At 38.8% G+C, this 20,348-nt stretch overlaps 1 protein-coding gene across 1 annotated transcript in view; it reads left to right on the top strand.

Moving 5' to 3' along the window:
- LOC105529076 (protein TANC2-like) overlaps positions 1-17,110 on the top strand; it is a gene marked incomplete at its 3' end in the record, with an annotated part of 274,386 nt that extends 257,276 nt beyond the window's left edge. Inside the window, exon 7 of the mRNA XM_011966129.1 lies at positions 16,847-17,110. Coding sequence (XP_011821519.1) covers positions 16,847-17,110 — 264 coding nt within the window. The remainder of the gene's footprint in view (positions 1-16,846) is intronic.
- Between the last annotated feature and the right edge of the window lie 3,238 nt (positions 17,111-20,348).

Raw genomic sequence — 20,348 nt, 5'->3', positions numbered from 1 at the left:
ATTTATATTTTTATATATCAGAATATTTGCATATCCATACACAACAGAAAAAACACTGTCTTTATCCTACCCCATATACAGAAATTCAACATGGATCGTAGACGTAAACCTAAGAGCTAAAATTATAAAACTTCAAGGAGAAATAATAGATTTAACATAAGCCTAAGTAACCTTGTGTTAGACAAAGATTTTTTAAATTAAACATAATCTTGAAACTAAAAGAAAAATAATTGGTGTTTGACTGCCAAAATTTAAAATCTTTACTCCTCAAAAGTTATTAAGAAAATGAAAAGGGCTGGGCACAGTGGCTGAAGCCTGTAATCTCAGCACTTTGGGAGGCCAAGGCAAGCAGATGACCTGAAGGTCAGGAGTTCGAGACCAGCCTGGCCAACATGATGAAACCCCATCTCTACTAAAAAAAAAATGTAAAAAATAGCCAGGCGTGGTGTTGTGCACCTGTAATCCCAGCTACTCGGGAGACTGAGGCCGGAGAATCACTTGAACCTGGGAGGCAGAAGTTGCAGCGTGTGAGTTTGAACCTGGGAGGCAGAAGTTGCAGCGTGCCGAGATCAAGCCATTGCACTATAGCCTGGGCAACAGAGTGAGACTCCATCTCAAAGAAAATTAAAAAAAAAAAAAAGAAAAGAAAATGAAAAGGGAAATTATAGATGAAGAGAAAATGTTTCAAACCACTTATCTCATAAAGGAGTTCTATTTTATTGTTCTATTTATTTTATTGAATTTCAGTAAAACGAGCAAGAGATTTGAACAGATACTTCACAGATGAAAGCATATGAAGAGATTGGCAAGGATTGGCAAAGATGTAGGAGCAGTTGGAATTTTCAGACACTGCTGGTATGAGTGTAAAATGGTACAGCCACTTTGAAAACCCCTTAGGCATTTTTTTATAAAGTTCAACAAAAATCTGCCATTTGACCCAGCCATGCTATTCCTATTCCTCAGTATGTACAAGAGAGAAAGAAAATCACATGTCTATGCAAAGACCAGTACTTGAGTATTCAGAGCAGCTTTATTCATAGTGGTTGAGGTCTTAGTTCATTTGGGCTGATAAAACAAAATTCCATAAACAATAGAAATATATTTCTCACAGTTCTGGAGAATGGGAAGTCCTGGATCAAGGCAGATTCAGTGTCTGGTGAAGTCCAACTTCCTGTTTCGTAGACAGCATCATCCTCACATGATGGAAAGGACAAGGGAGCTTTTTTGGTACCGTTGTATAGGGGGATCAACCCCACTCAGGACCAAATCACTTCCCAAAGGCCCTAACTCCTAATACCATCACCTTGGGGGTTAGAATTTCAATGTATGAGTTTTAGAAGACAGAAGCATACAGAGTATAGCAGCTGAAAACTTGAAACAACTCAGATGCCATCAACTAGCAAATGGATAATTATTGTGATATATCCATTTTTAAAAAATGGAATGAACTAGTACAGCATCGTGGATAAATGTTAAAAGTGTTTTGCTACATAAAACAAGCTTGAAACTAAAGACTACATACTATGTGATTCTATTTGTGTGAAATTCTACAAAAGGCAAAACTATAATCATAGATAGCAAATCAGCAGTTGCCAAGGTGTACAGTGGTGGGTAAAGGTGGAGGATTGACTGCAAAATGTCAGAAGGCAACTGTTTGAGATGATAGAAAGTTGATTACAGCATAACTGGATACATTTGTCAAAACTGCATTTTTTTACTTAAAGTATGAATCTTATTGTATGTAAATTATACCTTACTAAAACTAATTAAACACACACACACACACACACACACAAGCATGACACAGCTATTTTACTCCTAGGCATAGGCCCAAATGAATTGAAAACAGGTAGTCAAACAAATACTACATTAATGTTCCCAGCAGCAGTATTCACAATAGCCAAAAGGTGGAAACAATCCTGATGCCCATCCACAGATGAGTGGATAAACACATGTGGCATATACTCAATGGAAAATTACTCAGTGATGAAAAGGTGTGAAGCACTGATACAGGCTACATTGGCACATCTCAGAAACATGCTAAGTGAAAGAAGCCAGACACAAAAGGCCAAATATTATTTATTCCCTTCATAGTAGATATTTAGAATATGTAAATTTATAGAGACAAAATGCAGATTCGTGGTTGATCTGAGGGGGTGGGCATGATAGTAACTCCTTAATGGGTACGAGGTTTTCTTTGGAGCTAAATAGAGGTGATGGTTGCACGGCACTGGGAATGTACTAGATGCTACTGAATTTGTTCACTTTGATGCAAGTGCACCCCAAAGTTAGAGCTTAACCCAAGAAGGTTCTTGGCTTCTCTCAGGAAAGAGTTCAAGAGTGAGCCAACAGTGAAAGAAAGCAGGTTTATTAGAGCAGTAGTGTATAGCAAAATGGTTGCTCCATAGAGAGAGCAGGGCTATCCCATAGGCAGAGGAGCCCAGAGTAGCAGAGTACAGCAAAGTGGCTGCTCCATAGGCAGAGCAGCCCGGAGGAGCACAGCTGCAGTGTACAGCATCAGGAGCAGTCCGAAGCAGGAGCAGCAGCAGACACTGCTGCAGTGTAGATTGCTGGCTAGCTATAGCTATACCCACTCTTAATTTTATATATACATATATATACACACATATGTGTGTATACATGTATGTATACATATACGTGTATATATACATATATACACATATATATAATTAAGGGGCAGAGTATTAAGACTTTTCTAGAAAAGGAGCAAGGAGTTCCTGAAACCATATAAGGTAACTTTCATGTCATTGCCATGGTGCATTGCCATGGCATTTGTAAATTGTCATAGCAGCAGTGGTATGTCTTTAATAACAAGCAGTGAGGGCAACCAGAGATCACATCATCACCATCTTCTGATTTTGGTCATTTTCTTTACTGCATCCTGTTTTTAGTCATCAGGGTCATTACAGGTGGGTGCTGATCTCCTACCTCAACTTTAAAGTGGATAGTTTTATGTTATGTGTATTTTACCTCAGTGAAGCACACATATGTAGTTACCCTGACACATAGCCACAATTTTCTTTGGGTAAGAATCAGAGGAATATTTTACTACAGTGATTGCAAAGCCCTTACCCAGAGAGCTCCAACTTCTTATTCAATCCTAGACCAGTGAATTCTGGACTGTGAACTAATTTAGATCTGAAACCTAAGGGACTGCAGTTTTCCACTATGCCTGATGTTAGCCTCTTTTTTAAAAATAAAGTAAGCAGCATCCTAATCTATTCAACCGTCTTGCCACTAGAAACATTGTCATCTGTTAACCATCACCACTGATACTTAGTCAAAGCACCCTGGTTGCTACTCTAGCCTTGCTGATTTTTTTTTTTTTTTTGAGATGGGATCTCCCTCTGTCACCCAGGCTGGGGTACAGTGGTGTGATCTTGGCTCACTGCAGCCTCCGCCTCCTGGGTTCAAGCAGTTCTTCCACCTCCGTCTCCCAAGTAGCTGGAATTACAGGGGCGCACCACCACACCCAGCTAATTTTTGCATTTTTAGGAGAGACGAGGTTTCACCATGTTGGCCAGGCTGGTCTCGAACTCCTGACCTCAGGTGATCCACCCAAAGTGCTGGGCTTACAGGTGTGAGCCACCCCGTCCATCCCAGCTTTGCTGATCTTTACCATAATATATCCTCCTTGCATCTGAGAATTACGTGCTGCCAGCTGGCCTCTGTCCTCACTGATATTAGAGACCCCAGTTCTATGATAGCATCTTCCTATTAACTGCAGTTAGAGAGGATGGTCACGTTCAGGCTTCTCAAAGATGTCAGTGTTCCCCACCACTGCCACCGGTACATTTCTTATTGCCTTAGTGAAAGGAGTGTCCATTAGGCCTCTAGCGACTGGAGAGAGGTCATGGTATCATTGGTCTTATGTGGTAGTCCCTTCTAACCTCCACCACCGTGAACCTTCTGACTCATTTCGCAGTACTGTGCCCAGGAAGTTCTAGCTGATCATCTCAAGCTGATGTCCTATAGACAATCATCATATCCAAGTTTGAAGGAACCATCCTTGTATATATCTCCTTTCTCTCCGATGTCTTTCTTTCTCCCTGTTTTGTTCCATTTTAATTAAGACTTAAACATGGTCAAGTTTTTTTTGCATCTTACTTTTATCTCCCTCTGCCCTTCACAGACCCATTGAAAGAATTGTCCTCACCTTTTCTTAATTTCATCTTCCTCTCACTTTGTAACGATTGGCATTCCAATTTCTGCCTATACTACTCTACCCAGGGTATTCTTATCTAGATCACCTCCATATAGATCAAACCAATAATGATTTTTAGTTCTCATTACAATTGATGTTTTCTGACGCAAGTTTCCTTTTTGAAACTCTTGCCTGACTTGCCCACACTCTCCTGGTTTTCCTCTTCTTTCTGGTTGTTCCTTCTTAGACTCCTATGCAGGCTCTTCTTGCTTTGCCTAATTGTGTTTCAACGGGTTTCATTTTAGGCCTTCCTTTCCCTCACTCTGCAAACTTCTTAAGAGCTGGTAGTCTGCTCCTAAGGTTAATACCTTTGCCATCTGACTCTCTGTTCTCCTGAGCTGCAGTTTAATTATCTTTACTGTCTACTGTACATCTTTATTTGAATGTCCCATAGACACTTCAAATTCTATATGTTTCCTGAACTAAAATTATGTTCCTCTTAATCCTGCTTCTCTTCTTGTGTTCTCTAAGTAGATAGTACACCATCTAGCCATTTGCCCCAGCCAGAAATCAGGATATTATTCATGACTGTATTTTTACCTCATTCTTTACATCTAATCAAATTATCAAGTCCATTCATTCTTTTTCTCTCCTTTGTCATTTCTTAATACAGGTCAATATTTCTAACTTGGATTGCTATAAAACCTAACTTATCTTTTTGCCTTCAATCAGGTAATCCTCTGATACAGGAGATTCATGAATTTGGATTGCAAAAAAGATTACATTTTCATTTTTTTTCTATTTCTAATTGAAATTTAGAACTTCTATTTTGAATGTAGGTAACAAACCACAGACGCATTAGAAGTTTTTGTGACTTTGTCACCAATAGCTACCTCAGATATTTTCATGTTAATTGCAGATACCATAAAATATCACACTTATCACCACCCTTGAAAATACAGTAGTTAGACTTGCACTAGATCTTATTTAATGTTAATGAAACTCACAAATTACTGTGTCACAAGTCTATTTTTATTATTTTGATTACTGTTTTTCAACATAATTGGTTTCTCCTGTTTTTGCATTTTATTTCATGCATTTAGAAATATTATGGAAAGAGTCTTTTTAGGCATCACCAGCCACCATAGGGGGCCTGTGGCAACACCTTGCTGTAATGTATTCTACTCACTAGAACCAAAGTAATCTTTCCAAAATTTAAGTTTAAATATGTCCCTCAAAAGCCTTTAATCATATGCCTCAGTTGCCCTTAGGATAAAAAGGGATAAAACCTAATGCCTTTAATATGGTTGACGAGTTCCAGTCTGATCTAGACTCTGTCTCCTCTCGCCAGTGGTGTGCTGTGGCCAGCTAGCACCAGCAAGATCCAGTTTTTAAGATTTTGGTAATTTTGTGAGTCAGTTGTTAAGTCACAGGTAGCTTGAAATCAGCCACCAAGTATACATTTATACCATGGAGATCAGCAAACACTGCAAATCAGAATTTTGTTTTGTTTTTGTCTTTTACTTTTAATTTAATTTTTTTTTAATTTCCAGGATACATGTGCAGGATGTGCAGGTCTTTTATGTAGGGAAATGTGTGCCATAGTAGCTTGCTCCACCTATCACCTAGGTATTAAGCCCCGCATGTATTAGCTTATTTATCCTGATTCTGTTCCTCCCCTCACCTTCCTTCACAGGCCCCAGGGTGTGTTGTTCCCTCCTTGTGTCCATATATTCTCACTGTTCTGCTCCCACTTGTAAGTGAGAACATGCAGTGTTTGGTTTTCTATTCCTGCATTAGTTTGCTTAGTATAATGACTTTGAGCTGCATCCATGTCTCTACAAATGACATGATCTCATTCCTTTTTACAGCTGCATAGTATTCCATGGTGTATATGTACCACATTTTCTTTATCTAGTCTATCATTGATGGGCATTTGGGTTTATTCCATGTCTTTGCTATTGTGAATAGTGTTGCAGTGAACATATGTGTGCATGTATCTTTATAATAGAATAATTTCTATTCCTTTGGGTATATACCCAGTAATAGGATTGCTGGGCCAGATAGTATTTCCAGTTCTAGGTTTTTGAGGAATTGCTACACTGTCTTCCACAATGGTTGAACTAATTTACATTCCCACCAATAGTGTAAAAGCATTCCTGTTTCTGCACAGCCTTGCCAGCATCTGTTGTTTCTTGACTTTTTAATCATCACCAGACTGGCGTGAGATGTTATCTCATTATGGTTTTGATTTGCATTTCTCTAATGGTCAATGATGTTGAGCTTTTTTCATATGTTTGTTGGCTGCATGAATGTCTTCTTTTGAGAAGTGTCTGTCTGTGTCCTTTGCCCACTTTTTAATAGGATTGTTTGTTTTTGTTTTTTTTAATTTGCTTAAGTTCCTTGTAGATTCTGGACATTAGACCTTTTTCAGATGGATAGATTGCAAAAACTTTCTCCCATTCTGTAGGTTGTCAATTTACTCTGATGGTAGTTTCTTTTGCTGTGCAAAAACTCTTTAATTTAGACCCCGTTTGTTAATTTTGGCTTTTATTGCAATTGCTTTTGATGTTTTTGTCATGAAATCTTTACCCGTGCCTATGTCTTGAATGGTATTGCCTAGATTTTATTTCAGTGTTTTTATAGTTTTGGGTTTTACATTTAAGTCTTTAATCCATCTTGTTAATTTTTGTATAAGGTATAAGGAAGGAGTCCAGTGTTAGTTTTCTGCATATGGCTAACCAGTTCTCCCAGCACCATTTGTTTGTTTGTTTATTTATTTATTTATTTATTATTTTATTTATTTTTTTTTTTAGACACAGTCTCGTTCTGTCACCCAGGCTGGAGTGCAGTGCTGCAATCTCGGCTCACTGCAACCTCCACCTCCTAGATTCAAGCGATGCTCCTGCCTCAGCCTTCCAGGTAGCTGGAATTACAGGCACCACCGTGCCCAGTTAATTTTTGTATTTTTAGTAGAGACCAGTTTCACTATGTTGGCCAGGCTGGTCTCAAACTCCTGATCTCAAGTGATCCTCCTGCCTCAGCCTCCCAAAGTGCTAGGATTACAGGTGTGAGCCACCATGCCCGGCCCCAGCACCATTTATTAAATAGGGAATCCTTTCCCCATTGCTTGTTTTTGTTAGGTTTGTCGAAGATCAGATGATTGTAGATGTGTGGTCTTCATTTGTGAGATCTCTATTCTGTTCCATGGTCTTTATGTCTGTTTTTGTACTAGTTCCATGTTGTTTTGGTTACTGTAGCCATCTAGTATAGTTCGAAGTCAGGTAGCATGATGTCTCCAGCTTTGTTCCTTTTGCTTAGGATTGCCTTGGCTATACAGACTCTTTGTTGGTTCCATATGAATTTTGAAGTAGTTTTTTCTAATTCTTTGAAGAATGTCAATGATAGTTTAATGGGAATGGGATTGAATCTGTAAATTACTTTGGGCAGTATGGCTATTTTCATGATATTGATTCTTCCTATCCATGAGCATGGAATGTTTTTCCATTTATTTGTGTCTTCTCTGATTTACTTGAGCAGTGGTTTGTAGTTCCCCTTGAAGAGGTCCTTCACTCCTCTTGTTAGCTGTGTTCCTAGGTATTTTATTCTCTTTGTAGCAATTGTGAATGGGAGTTTATTTGAGTTGGCTCTCTGCTTGTCTATTGTTGTTGTATAGGACTGCTTGTGATTTTTGCACATTAATTTTATATCCTGAGACCTTGCTGAAGTTGTTTATCTGCTTAAGAAGCTTTGGGGCTGAGATAATGGGATTTGCTAGATACAGGATCGTGTCATTTGCACAGACAGTTTGACTTCCTGTCTTCCTATTTGAATATGCTTTATTTCTTTCTCTTGCATGATTGCCCTGGCCAGAGCTTCTAAATACTATGTTGAATAGGAGTAGTGAGAGAGGGCATCCTTGTCTTGTGCCGGTTTTCAAGGAAAATGCTTCCAGCTCTTCCCCATTCATTATTATATTGGCTGTGGGTTTGCATAAATGGTTCTTACTATTTTGAGATATGTTTCATCAGTAGCTAGTTTATTGAGAGTTTTCAACTTGAAGGGATGTTTAATTTTATGGAAGGCCTTTTCTTCATCTATTGAAATGACCATGTGATTTTTGTCTTTACTTCTCTTTGTGTTATGAATTACGTTTATGGTAATTTGCATATGTTGAACCAGCCTTACACCCCAGGGATGAAGCCAGCTTGGTCGTGTACGTTTTTTGATGTGCTGCTGGATTGGTTTGCCAGTATTTTTTGAGGATTTTTGCGTCGATATTCATCAGGGATATTGGGCTGAAGTTTTCTTTTTGTGTTGTATCCCTGCCAGGTTGTGGTATCAGGATGATGCTGGCCTCATAAAATGAGTCAGGGAAGAGTCCCTTCTTTTCAGTTGTTTGGAATAGTTTCAAAAGAAATGGTACCAGCACCTCTTTATAACTCTGACAGAATTCAGCTGTATATCCGTCTGGTCCTGGGCTTTTTTTGGTTGGTAGGCTATTTATTACTGCCTCAATTTCAGAACGTGTTACCGGTCTATTCAGGGATTCAGCGTCTTCCTGGTTCAGTCTTGGGAGGGTGTATGTGTCCAGCAATTCATCCATTTTTTTCTAGATTTTCTAGTTTATTTACATAGAGGTCTTTATAGTATTCTCTAATGATTGTTTTTTGTTTTGTTTTGTTTTTTGAGAAAGAGTCTCACTCTGTTGCCCAGGCTAGAGTGCACTGCTGTGATCTCGGCTCACTACAACCTCTACCCTCTGGGTTCAAGTGATTTTCGTGTCTCAGCCTCCTGAGTAGCTGGGATTACAGGTGTGTTCCACCATGCCCAGCTAATTTTTTTGTATTTTTAGCAGAGACTGGATTTTGCCATGTCGGCTAGCCTCGTCTCAAACTCCTGACCTCAAGTGATCCTCCCGCTTCAGCCTCCCAAAGTGCTGGGATTACTGTTGTGAGCCACCACACCTGGCCTGGTTGTTTGTATTTCTCTGGGGTCAGTGGTGATCCCTTTTATCATTTTTTTTATTGTGTCTATTTGATTCTTCTCTCTTCTTTATTAGTCTAGTTAGCAGTCTATCCATTTTTTTTTTTTTTTTCCAAAAAAAACAGCTCCTGGATTTGTTGATTTTTTTTTTTTTTTTGAAGGGTTTTTTGTGTCTCTATCTCCCTCAGTTCTGCTGTAATCTTGGTTATTTCTTGTCTTCTGCTAGCTTTGGGGTTTGTTTGCTCTTGATTCTCTAGTTCTTTTAGTTATGATGTTAGGGTATCGATTTGAGATCTTTCCAGCTTTCGATGTGGGCATTTAGTGCTGTAAATTTCCCTCCTAACATTGCTTTAGCTGTGTCCCAGAGATTCTGGTATGTTGCCTCTTTGTTATCATTGGTTTCAAATAGCTTCTTAATTTCTGTCTTAATTTCTTTATTTACCCAGGAGTCGTTTGGGAGCAGGTTGTTCAATTTCCATGTAGTTGTGTGGTTTGGGGTGAGTTTCTTAATCTTGAGTTCTAATTTGATTGTGCTGTGGCCTGAGAGACTGTTTGTTATCATTTCAGCTCTTTTGCATTTCCTGAGGAGTGTTTGCCTTCCATTTATGTGATCAGTTTTACAGTAAGTGCCAGGTAGTGCCAATAAGAATGTATATTCTGTTGTTTTTGGGTGGAGAGTTCTGTAGGTATATATCAGGTCCACTGTATCCAGAGCTGAGTTCAAGTCCTGACTGTTAATTTTCTGTCTTGATAATCTGTCTAATATTGACATTGGGTGTTAAAGTCTCCCACTATTATTGTGTAGGAGTCAAAGTCTCTTTGTAGGTCTCTAAGAACTTGTTTTATGAATCTGGGTGCTCCTGTATTGGGTGCATATATATTTAGGATAGTTAGCTCTTATTGTTGAATTGTCCCCTTTACCATCATGTAATGCCCTTCTTTGTCTTTTTTTTATCTTTGTTGGTTTAAAGTCTGTTTTGTCAGAGACTAGGATTGCAATCCCTGCTTTTTTCTGCTTTCCATTTGCTTGGTAAGTTTTGCTCCATCTCTTTATTTTGAGTCTATGTGTGTCTTTGCGTTTGAGATGGGTCTCTTGAATACAACATCCCAAGGGGTCTTTACCCAGCTTGCCACCCTGTGTCTTTTAATTGGGCCATTTAGCCCATTTACATTTAAGGTTAATATTGCTATGTGTGAATTTGATCCTGTCGTCATGATGCTAGCTGGTTATTTTGCAGACTTGTTCATGTAGTTGCTTCATAGCATTATTAGTCTTTGTACTTCAGTGTGTTTTTATAGTGGCTGGTAACATTTTTTCCTTCCCATATTTAGTGCTTCCTTCAGGAGCTCTTGCAAGGCAGGCCTGGTGGTGACAAATTCCTGTAGCATTTGCTTGTCTGAAAAGGATTTTATTTCTCCTTTGCTTATGAAGCTTAATTTGGCCAGATATGAACTTCTGGATTGGAAATTCTTTTTTAAGAATGTTGAGTATTGGTCCTGAATCTCTTCTGGTTTGTAGGTTTTCTGCTGAGAAGTCCACTGTAAGTCTGATGGGTTTCCCTTTATAGGTGACCTGGCCTTTCTCTCTGGCTGCCCTTAATGTATTTTTCTTCATTTTGAGCTTGAGGAATCTGATGATTATGCATCTTGGGGTTGATCTTCTCATGGAGTATCTTACTGTGGTTCTCTGTATTTACTGAATTTGAATGTTAGCTTGTCTTGTTAGGTTGGGGAAGTTCTCCTGGATGATGTCCTGAAGTATGTTTTCCAACTTGGTTCCATTCTTCCTGTCTCTTTCAGGTACCCTAGTCAGTCATAGGCTTGGTCTTTTTACATAATCCCATAGTTCCTGGAGATTTTGCTCATTCCTTTTCATCTTTTTTTCTCTAATCTTGTCTGCCTGTCTTGTTTCAGCAAGTTAGTCTTCAGGTTCTGAAATTCTTTCCTCCACTTGGTCTATTTGGCTGTTGATACTTGTGGTTACATTGTGAAGTTCTTGTGTTGTGTTTTTCAGCTCTATCAGGTCATTCATGGTCCTGTCTCAACTGGTTATTCTGGTTAACAGCTCGTATAGTGTTTTATCGTGGTTATCAGCTTCTTTGCATTGGGTTAGAACATGCTCCTTTAGCTCTGTGAAGTTCATTATTACCCACCTTCTGAAGCCTACTTCTGTCAATTCATCCATCTCAGCCTCCGCCCAGTTCTGTGCCCTTTGCTGGAGAGATGTTGCAATCATTTGGAGGAGAAGAGCACTCTGGCTTTCTCAGTTTTCAGCATGTTTTCATTGATTCTTTCTCATCTTCGTGAGTTTATCTAGCTTCAGTCTTTGAGGCTGCAGAACTTTGGATGGGGTTTTTGTGGGGATGTTTTTTGTTGATGCTGTTGTTGTTGCTTTCTGTTATTTTTCTTTTAACAGTCCCTTTCCATAGGACTGCTGCAGTTTGTTGGGGGTCCATCCAGTCCTATTCACCTGGGTCCCTCCTGCAACTGGAGGTGTCACCAGTGGAGGCTGCAGAACAGCAAAGATGGCTGCCTGCTTCTTCCTCTGGGAGCTCCATCCCAGAGGGGCACCGACCTGATGCCAGCAGGAACCCTCCTATATAGGGTGTCTGGCGACCCCTGTTGGGGTTTCTCACCCAGTCAGGAGGCACGGGATCAGGGACCTGGTTAACGAAGCACTCTACCCCTTGGGCAGAGGGGGTGCACTGCACTGGGGGAAATCCCACTTGTCTGGACTACCCAGATTCCTCAGAGCCAGCAGGGAGAAAGACTAAGTCCACTGATCAGCAGAGACTGCGGCTGCAACTGCGGCCATCTCTCCTTCCGGGGGCTCCATCCCAGGGAGATCAGAGTTCTGTTCGTAAACCCCTGGCTGGAGTTACTGAAATTCCCACAGGGAAGGCCCAATCAGTGAGGAGGGATGGGTCAAGGTCTGGCCTAAAAAGGCAGTCAGGTCACAGTCTGCCACAGCTGCTGTGCTGCACTGTGGGGAATTCTTCCTGGGTCTAAACCGCCCAGTCTCCCTGGCACCAGTAGGGGAAAAACAGCAGACTGGAGCTGCAGTGATGGCTGCTGCCTCTCTTCCCAGGAGCTCAGTCATCTTAGGCAGGAGGCAGCCACAGTCATGATGGCCACCCCTTCCCCTGGGAACTCGGTAGTCTTGGGCAGTTTCCAGCCAAGGGGCCGCCGAGAATCTGCACAGCTCTGTGCTTGGGACCGAAACCCTGGTGGTGTGTGTGGACCCACGAGGGGGATCTCCTGATCCGTGGGTTGCACAGATCCGTGGGAAAAAGCATGGCTTCTTGGGCAGGGTAACACAATCACTCACTACCACCTCCCTTGGCTGGGGGTGGGAGCTCCCCTTGCCCCGTGTGGCTCCTGAGTGGGCCATGGCTCCACCCTGCTTTTTCCTTGCTCTCCATGGCACATGCCAACTGCCTAGTCAGTCCCAATAAGAGAACCTGGATACCTCAGTTGCCAGTGCAGGATTCACTCACCGTTTTCATTCTTCTCTGTGGGAGCTTCCAACTGCAGATATTTCTAGTCAGTCGTCTTGGCCCCTCCAGCCTGTTGTTGTGTTTTAGAGAGCCAAGTTGTTAAACCTGTATCAGCACACCACTGGCCCCAACCCACCTCCAAAGTTCTAGTCTATTGAATTTACTTAATTCTTAAGAACTTTGCTGTGCCCTTGCGAATGTTTTTGTCTTTGGATAAACCGTTGTTTTTTCATCTTCACCTGACCAACTCAGCTTAATTGACAAGAGTATTCTCTAGCCCTCAAGTCTGGGTTAGATTTGTGTCTCCTTTCTCATAAAGCAAACCTCTTTTTCCAATGGGTAAAGTAAGATAAAGTAAATTAAGTAAAGATAAAAGACCAAATTTAGGTGAATATAAAGTTGTTATCTGGAATGACTGGGAGTTGGGTAAGTATTGCAAGAACTGTAACTGAAGTCCTTGACTGTTATTGAAGGTGCAGTGTTCTCAAGAGCTAGTAGTTCAGTACCTGTTTAATTGTTTGGCAGTATCCTAAAATATTATAGAAAGCCTGATTTATCTCTTCCACCTATTCCCCTACCGCAAATATAAAGCCTTTTCCACATTAAAAGAGTACAATACTATATTCCTAGCAGACATAAACACTTCACCAGTACTGAATCCATTCTTCAGAGCTTAGCTTATGTGTCTTTAAATACTATGTCCTCTCATCACATTTTTTCCCCAGAAGTAGGCAGTTTCTTGGCTTAAATAATTTCCCAGGTAAAACATACACCTATCAATGGTGAAAATATTTTTAATGTAAGTACTAGAGAAAAAAATGCCCTGAAGAATGAGGCCAGTTATTTTTGTTCTGATATTTCATTGTTAATGTCTGCAGTGTCCTCCCACACTAAGGGTCTCCTGAATGTTCACTGAGTGCTATTTTCCTATGATTTTTCTAGATAACAGCAGGGCTTTAGCCTTTCTGCTTTCCTTTGTTTTCTCTCTCCTTTCATCATGTGGGTATTACAGAGCTGGGCTCTAAAAGGTTTTTTTTAATTTAAATATGAAAAAAACCCTTATAGTTTCTATTCTTCAGAAAAGTACAGTGTAGTAAAGGAGGCAGGGTACATCTACAAAAGAGTTAAGTAACAATAAAAGGTAGTAAATGTTTAAGATTCCCAATAATTAGTTGCCTGTGAGACTACTTGTTAGCTATATAAGTGGGCAAGATGCCTAATCTCTCTAAGCATCGGTTTGGTTTCCTCATCTGCGTAATGGAGATAGTAATATCAGTCCTGCTGGGAGTGTTCTGTTGATAATCAAATGAGATACTGTATGTTTGTACAATTTAAAGGTTATAAAGTGATAAATATGAATTTATTATGATTACTAGTATTAACATTTATGATCTAATACAGAAGAAAGAACATCCTGCTTAAAATATATATGAGCTTTTTCTGGGGTGATATTTCTTTACCAGTTACCAAAAAAATCACTTTGACCTTTGGGTTGTTAGACCCCTGGAATTACTTTTCAATTCTTAATTTGTTTTCCATGTTCTTCCTTTGGAAATATTTTCTGAGTTTCAGAAACTGTTTTCCTTTGTTTTTCAGATTTGCTACCACATACTATCCTTGGTTTTTTGTCCCCAAAGACCAGCCAAAATGTAGGAATATAATTTTCTCTGCTTTCTTTTTGTCAGCTGTCTCTCCAAAATGAGCATAGGTTGTCTATTTTTTAAGGTTTTACAACTAATCACTAAAGGGGAAATAGAGTGTAATGAATATGGGAACTTATCTTCCAAAATCTTACACGGTTTCCAAAGGGTTCTGTGATATTTCTGATTTCCTTTCTCAGGTGGGGCCCAAAAGCACATACCTTCATCTCTCTTTTAATTCTTAAGTGTATAAAATTTTCCCTCTTCCCACTTCTCTACCTTTTTCTAGTTTACCTAGATTTCTTCTTCCTTAGTCTTTTATTTTTTGTAACAACAAAGTCGGTTTTTCTTTCTTAGAGGGAAATTTCGGTCATCCTTTGTAATTCATCTTCTTCCCTTGTTATTAGAAAATCCAGAACTCCATTTAAATTTGCAGAGAGAGAACCTCACTAAAAAGGACTGTGGAAAGTACCTCATGAACTTAGGTCTCTTCTTTTGGCAATAGGTACATTCAGAATACAAGAAGAGAAAATGAACTAACATATAAAAACTCCTCTGGGATGATATCTTTCATTCTTGTTTTATAATTATTGGTAAAAAATTATCATCTAGATGTTAATGTTTTTAATCCTTTCATTTCTAGAGTTAATTAAAATTTTTCTATTTGTGTACAATTAGTGGTAAGACTATATAAAATTCAAGACCTTTCAGTTTATTTTATTAAGGTACTGAAATCCATAAAGTTAGAGCTATAGCCATCTGTACAAGAAGGGCCTGTTACTGCTTACTTACTTGGGCAGGTTCTGTCTCTTATATTAGTTCTTACTTAGGGACTGCTTATTTTATTCTAATTCTTTGTTACATATTAGAAGCAAGGAAATACATTTAAATGAGGAAAAGAACAGAATAAAAAGAATATAGAGATCTTTCAGGGACCTCTGAGGCTCTCCAGCAATCTTTGAAGATTATATAAATTCCCTTTTGATGAAATTCTGAAAATTTTACCACTAATAGGCCTGAGCTGTAGGTCCTCTAGGACTGATACATGATTTTTTTTAGTTTATTTATACAGAGTTTTTGAAATATGTGAGAGATGACTGTATTTTGGTTTCAGTTATTTATACATCATGATAGAAGTGAAATGATCATCAGTAACTTTTAAAAATAATGTTACTAAATATTATCTAGTCATGAATTTACATAATCATAAACAGATTAATCTCTACTTTAGATTTTCTTTTAAATTCACTCTTTAAATTTTATAAATCAGTGAAGTACAAGGCAGTTTTGTTACATGCATAAATTGCGTAGTGGTGAAGTCCAAGTTTTTAGGACATTCATCACCCAAATAATGTACATTGAACCCATTAAGTAATTACTCATCCACCTTTCCCCCACCCTGTAACCCTTCAGAGGCTCCATTGTCTGTCATTCCATTTTCTACTGCAATATGTGCACTTTTTTTTAGCACCCACCTGTGAGTGAGAACATGGAATATTTGTCTTTCTGCATCTAACTTGTTTCATTTAAGATAATGATTTCTAGTTCCATCCATGTTGCTACAAAAGACATTTCATTCTCTTTATGGCTGAATAATATTCCATTGTGTGTATATACCACATTTTCTTTATCCATTCATCTGTTGATGAACATGTAGGTTTTCCATATCTTTGCTATTGTAAATAGTGCTGTGGTAAACATTAAAGTGCAGATATCTTTTTGACATATGGATTTCTTTTCCTTTGGGTAGATACCCAGTAGTGGAATTGCTGGATTAAATGGTAGTTCTATTTTTAGTTCTTTGAGAAATCTCTATATTTTCCTTAATGGTTGTACTAATTTATATTCCCACCAACAGTGTATATGAGAGTTCTCTGCATCCTCACTGTCTGTGATTTTTTGATTTTTTAATAGTAGCCATTCTGACTGGTATAAGATGGTGGTTTTAATTTGCATTTCTCTGATGGTTACTAATATTGAGAATTTTTTTGTGTGTACATGGCCATTTCTATATCTTTTGGAAAATTTCTGTTTATGTCCTTTGCTTACTTTTTAATGGGATTATTTGTGAAGTTTTTGTTGAGTTGTTTGAGTTCCTGGTATATTCTTAATGTTAGTCCTGTCAGATGTATAGTTTGCATATATTTTCTCCCATTCTGCAAGTTGTCTTTTCCCTCTGCTGATTATTTCTTTGGCTGTGAGAAGCTTTTTAGTTTTAGTTGCATTTGTCTATTTTTGTTTTTGTTGCCTGTGCTTTTGAAGTCCTAGTCATAATTTCTTTACCTCAACCAATGTCCAGAAAAGTTTCTGTAGGTTTTCTTCTAGTATTTTTAGTTTCCGGTCTTAGGATTAAGTCTTTAGTGTATCTTGAGTTGATTTTTGCATATGGTGAGAGATAGGGGTCCAGTTTCATTCCCCTGCATATGGCAGTCCAGTTTTTCTGCACCATTTTTTGAAAATGGCGTCCTTTCCCCAACGTATGTTTTTATCAACTTTGTCAAAGATTAATAACTGTATGTATGTGGCTTTATTAAATTCATTTTACTCTTTTTTTCCAGCTACATTAACAAGCTATTCTGAAAATGTGGAACGCACAAAATATGCTGGGGAAAGCAGTAAAGAATTAGGATCTGGAGGAAACATAAAACCTTGGCAATCTCAAAAATCCAGCATGGACTCCTGTTTGTATCGAGTAGATGAAAACATGACTGCTTCCACCTATAGTCTGAATAAGATCCCAGAGAGAAATTTGGAAACAGTGTTATCTCAATCAGTACAGTCTATTCCTTTGTATCTCATGCCAAGGCCAAATTCAGTAGCAGGTAAGTTTTTGTTGTTGTTGTTAAATAATCAGTATTTACTCCAGTATATATTGAAATGAAAATAAATCCTACTCTGACAGTATTTAAATTTTCCATTCATCTTTTTTGACTAAGCTGTTCTTTTGTATTAGGGTAATGTACATGTATATATTATTTGAATCTGGGAGAAGGTTCACCTTCCTCGAATCACTTAGTTCTGCTCCCAAAGTGTACAAAAACACATAGAAATTCAGAAACGGCCTATAAAATATACCATCAAACTACAAAAAGTCTTTTCGCTCAATCAGAAGTCTTTGAAAGAATTTTAGTTTGAGGTTTTAGTTCTTACAATCTTAGTTTTAAAAAACATTATTAAAATGGGCATATCTCAGTGTAATTTGTATTATCAGAAATCATCATCCATAGTTTGTAAAAGTGGAAGGCAGGCAAGAATTCAGCTTTTCCACATCCCATGAATTTCAGTATTTTCACAATATCCTGGCTACCATTTCATAGAAGAATCACCAGGTGTCTACATTTCTAAAGAATAATTCTGCAACACCACTAGCAAACTCAGTGAAAAAAAAAATTGTATTTGTCCGTTTTCACACGCTATAAAGATATTACCTGAGACTGGGTAATTTATAAACAAAAGAGGTTTAATTGACTCACAGTTCCACACAGCTGGGGAAGCATTGAGAAACTTATAATCATGGCAGAAAGCAAAGGAGGAGCAAGTGTCTGCTCCACAAGGCTGCAGGAGAGAGCGAGCACACAGGGGAACTACCAGTTTTAAACCATCGGATCTCATGAGAACTACCTCACTATCACAAGAATAGCATGAGGGAACCACCCCCATGATCCGATCACCTCCCACCAGGTCCCTGACACATGGGCATTACAATTCAAGATAAGATTTGGGTGGGGACACAGAGCCAAACCATATCAGAAATGATATAGCATGGTGGCTCATGCCTGTAGTTCCAGCAATTTGGGATGCTGAGGCAGGAGGATTGCTTGAGGCCAAGAGTTTAAGACCAGCCTGCGCAACATAGTGAGACCTTGTCTCTTAAAAAAAAATGAAAGAAAGAAATGATACTGAGGGTTAAGTGGTTGAAATACGGAGTCATCATTCTTTAGCAGCTACTCTTCTCAAAATTGATGTCAAGGGGTGTTTTTACTACAGCTAAATTGCTCCTTAATAGTTCAAACTTGGGACTTTTGCAGAATAGTTGAACGTTCTGACTTTTCAAAATATGTCATGATCTGGACTTTGTCCAGACTATAAAATCAAAGTTATGTTTGCTTTTCTTACTTTCCTCATGAAGGCCTGGATAGATTATCTCACTGATAATTATTCCTTATGTAGCTGATAGTGTAATGCTTCTTGCCATTCCCATTTCCCTTTCCTACCTGTTCTTTGTTCTCTGGGAGACCATCAGCATCTGTCATCAGGTGTGATTATAGGGGAAATGGCTCATCTGAAAGATGAGTAACTATGGAAGATTTTAATATTAATTTTTAAAGATTATTCACTTTTGTGTACTGACAGTAAATTTTTTATCCTAGAACCTTCTATGTCGATCCCCAACTACCATGCCATATTAGAATCCTAGAATGCTGTTGTATTAGTCTATTCTTATACTGCTGTAAAGAAATACCTGAAACTAAATAATTTATAAAGAAAAGAGGTTGAATTGGCTCATGGTTCTGCAGGCTGTACAGGAAGAATAGCAGCTTCTGCTTGGCTTCTGAGGAGGCCTCAGAGAGCTTTCAGTCATGGCAGAAGGCACGGGGGGAACAAGCACCTCACATGACCAGAGCAGGAGGAACAGCAGGAGGAGGTGGTTCCACACAGTTTTAAATGACCCATTCTCTCAAGAACTCACTCATATTACAAGAACAGCAAGGAGGAAATCTGCCCCATGATCCAGTCACCTCCAACATTGGGGCTTACAACTCGGCATGAGATTTGGGCGGGGACACAGATCCAAACTGCAGCTGTACATTTTGAAAAGTTCCAGGCAAGTTGAGTCTTTTCCGAAAAGAAGCATATAAATCCTTGCTCATTTATAAATAGGGAACTGTAACTACCAACCATAGTAGTATGTCCCAACTTACTTCCTAACTAAGCTACAATGATTTCTAAGAAAATTCTGGCTCTATTATTTGAGAAAGGCACTGAACACTTAGTAGAAGACAGAGAAGCTTTGTTTCAATGAGGAACTATGTAGTCAGTGAATGAACAATGTTAATTCAGGGCTATGAGTCTCGGTCACTACTTATCATTAACATTCTATATTACCGTCTTCTTCCTACTTACTCCCCATTATATTTTATGTGTATCCCTTAGAACCTTTTTTCACTGTGTTAATCAAGGACCTTCTCATTTGTTTAAAAGTGACTCAACTCTTCCTCAGGCTTCCCTTAGCCCCAAGTGTATCCCAGAACTGTTCCACTTTCGTATTAGCCAAGTGCTTCCTCCCTAGTTGTATCCTGTACCTTCAGAGCAGTGCCAGAACTGAACAGACTATGGGAAGAGAGAATGGAACAAGCAAGCTGGTTAATTTAATGTTTTGCTGTTGATCTCAGAAAGCCGTCAGGACCACATGTAACTAACCACTAGACTCAAGCTCTGAGGCAACTACCAAACTATCTCCATCTAATTCCTAGCCACCTTCCCAGGCTGAACTCAAATACTTCCTCCTTCATAAAACTTTCTCCAATCACCTCCCAGCCACAAGTAATTGCTGCTGCTTCTAGAGTCTCCTCGTACTTTGTATGCATTCTCTTTTTGTGTTGGCAACAGTCTGCTTTGTGTTATGTGCAGCTACTGTGTATATGTTTTGGTCTGACTATTAGAATCTCAACTTTTTGACATAGCAACTGAGAAGACTTCAGTAGAGGCTCCATAGTTGTTGGTTGCATGAACTAATGAATGAATATATGCATGAACCAACCAATCTGTGATATCAGCTTTAAACAAAAATAACAATGTAGTTAGTAAATCTAATGATAATTTTCTTCATCTTACTATAGAATATAGTCTTCTCATAGGAGAGATTACCCAGAAAAAGTGGGGTAGGGGCTTATTTAAAGTAAGCTCTATATGAGATGGTAGTATGAGCCAGTTACAAAACAGTTTTGGACTTACTAGTATCTCAGAATTTCATTTCTTCCAAAATTATAAACTGTAATTCTCTTTGATATATGGAATGTGTAAACAGCATTTATCATTATTTGCTAACAACTGGCAATA

Source organism: Mandrillus leucophaeus, unplaced genomic scaffold (assembly GCF_000951045.1).
Source record: "Mandrillus leucophaeus isolate KB7577 unplaced genomic scaffold, Mleu.le_1.0 Scaffold747, whole genome shotgun sequence".
NCBI lineage: Eukaryota > Metazoa > Chordata > Mammalia > Primates > Cercopithecidae > Mandrillus > Mandrillus leucophaeus.
This window is presented reverse-complemented; position numbering and strand designations above follow the sequence as displayed.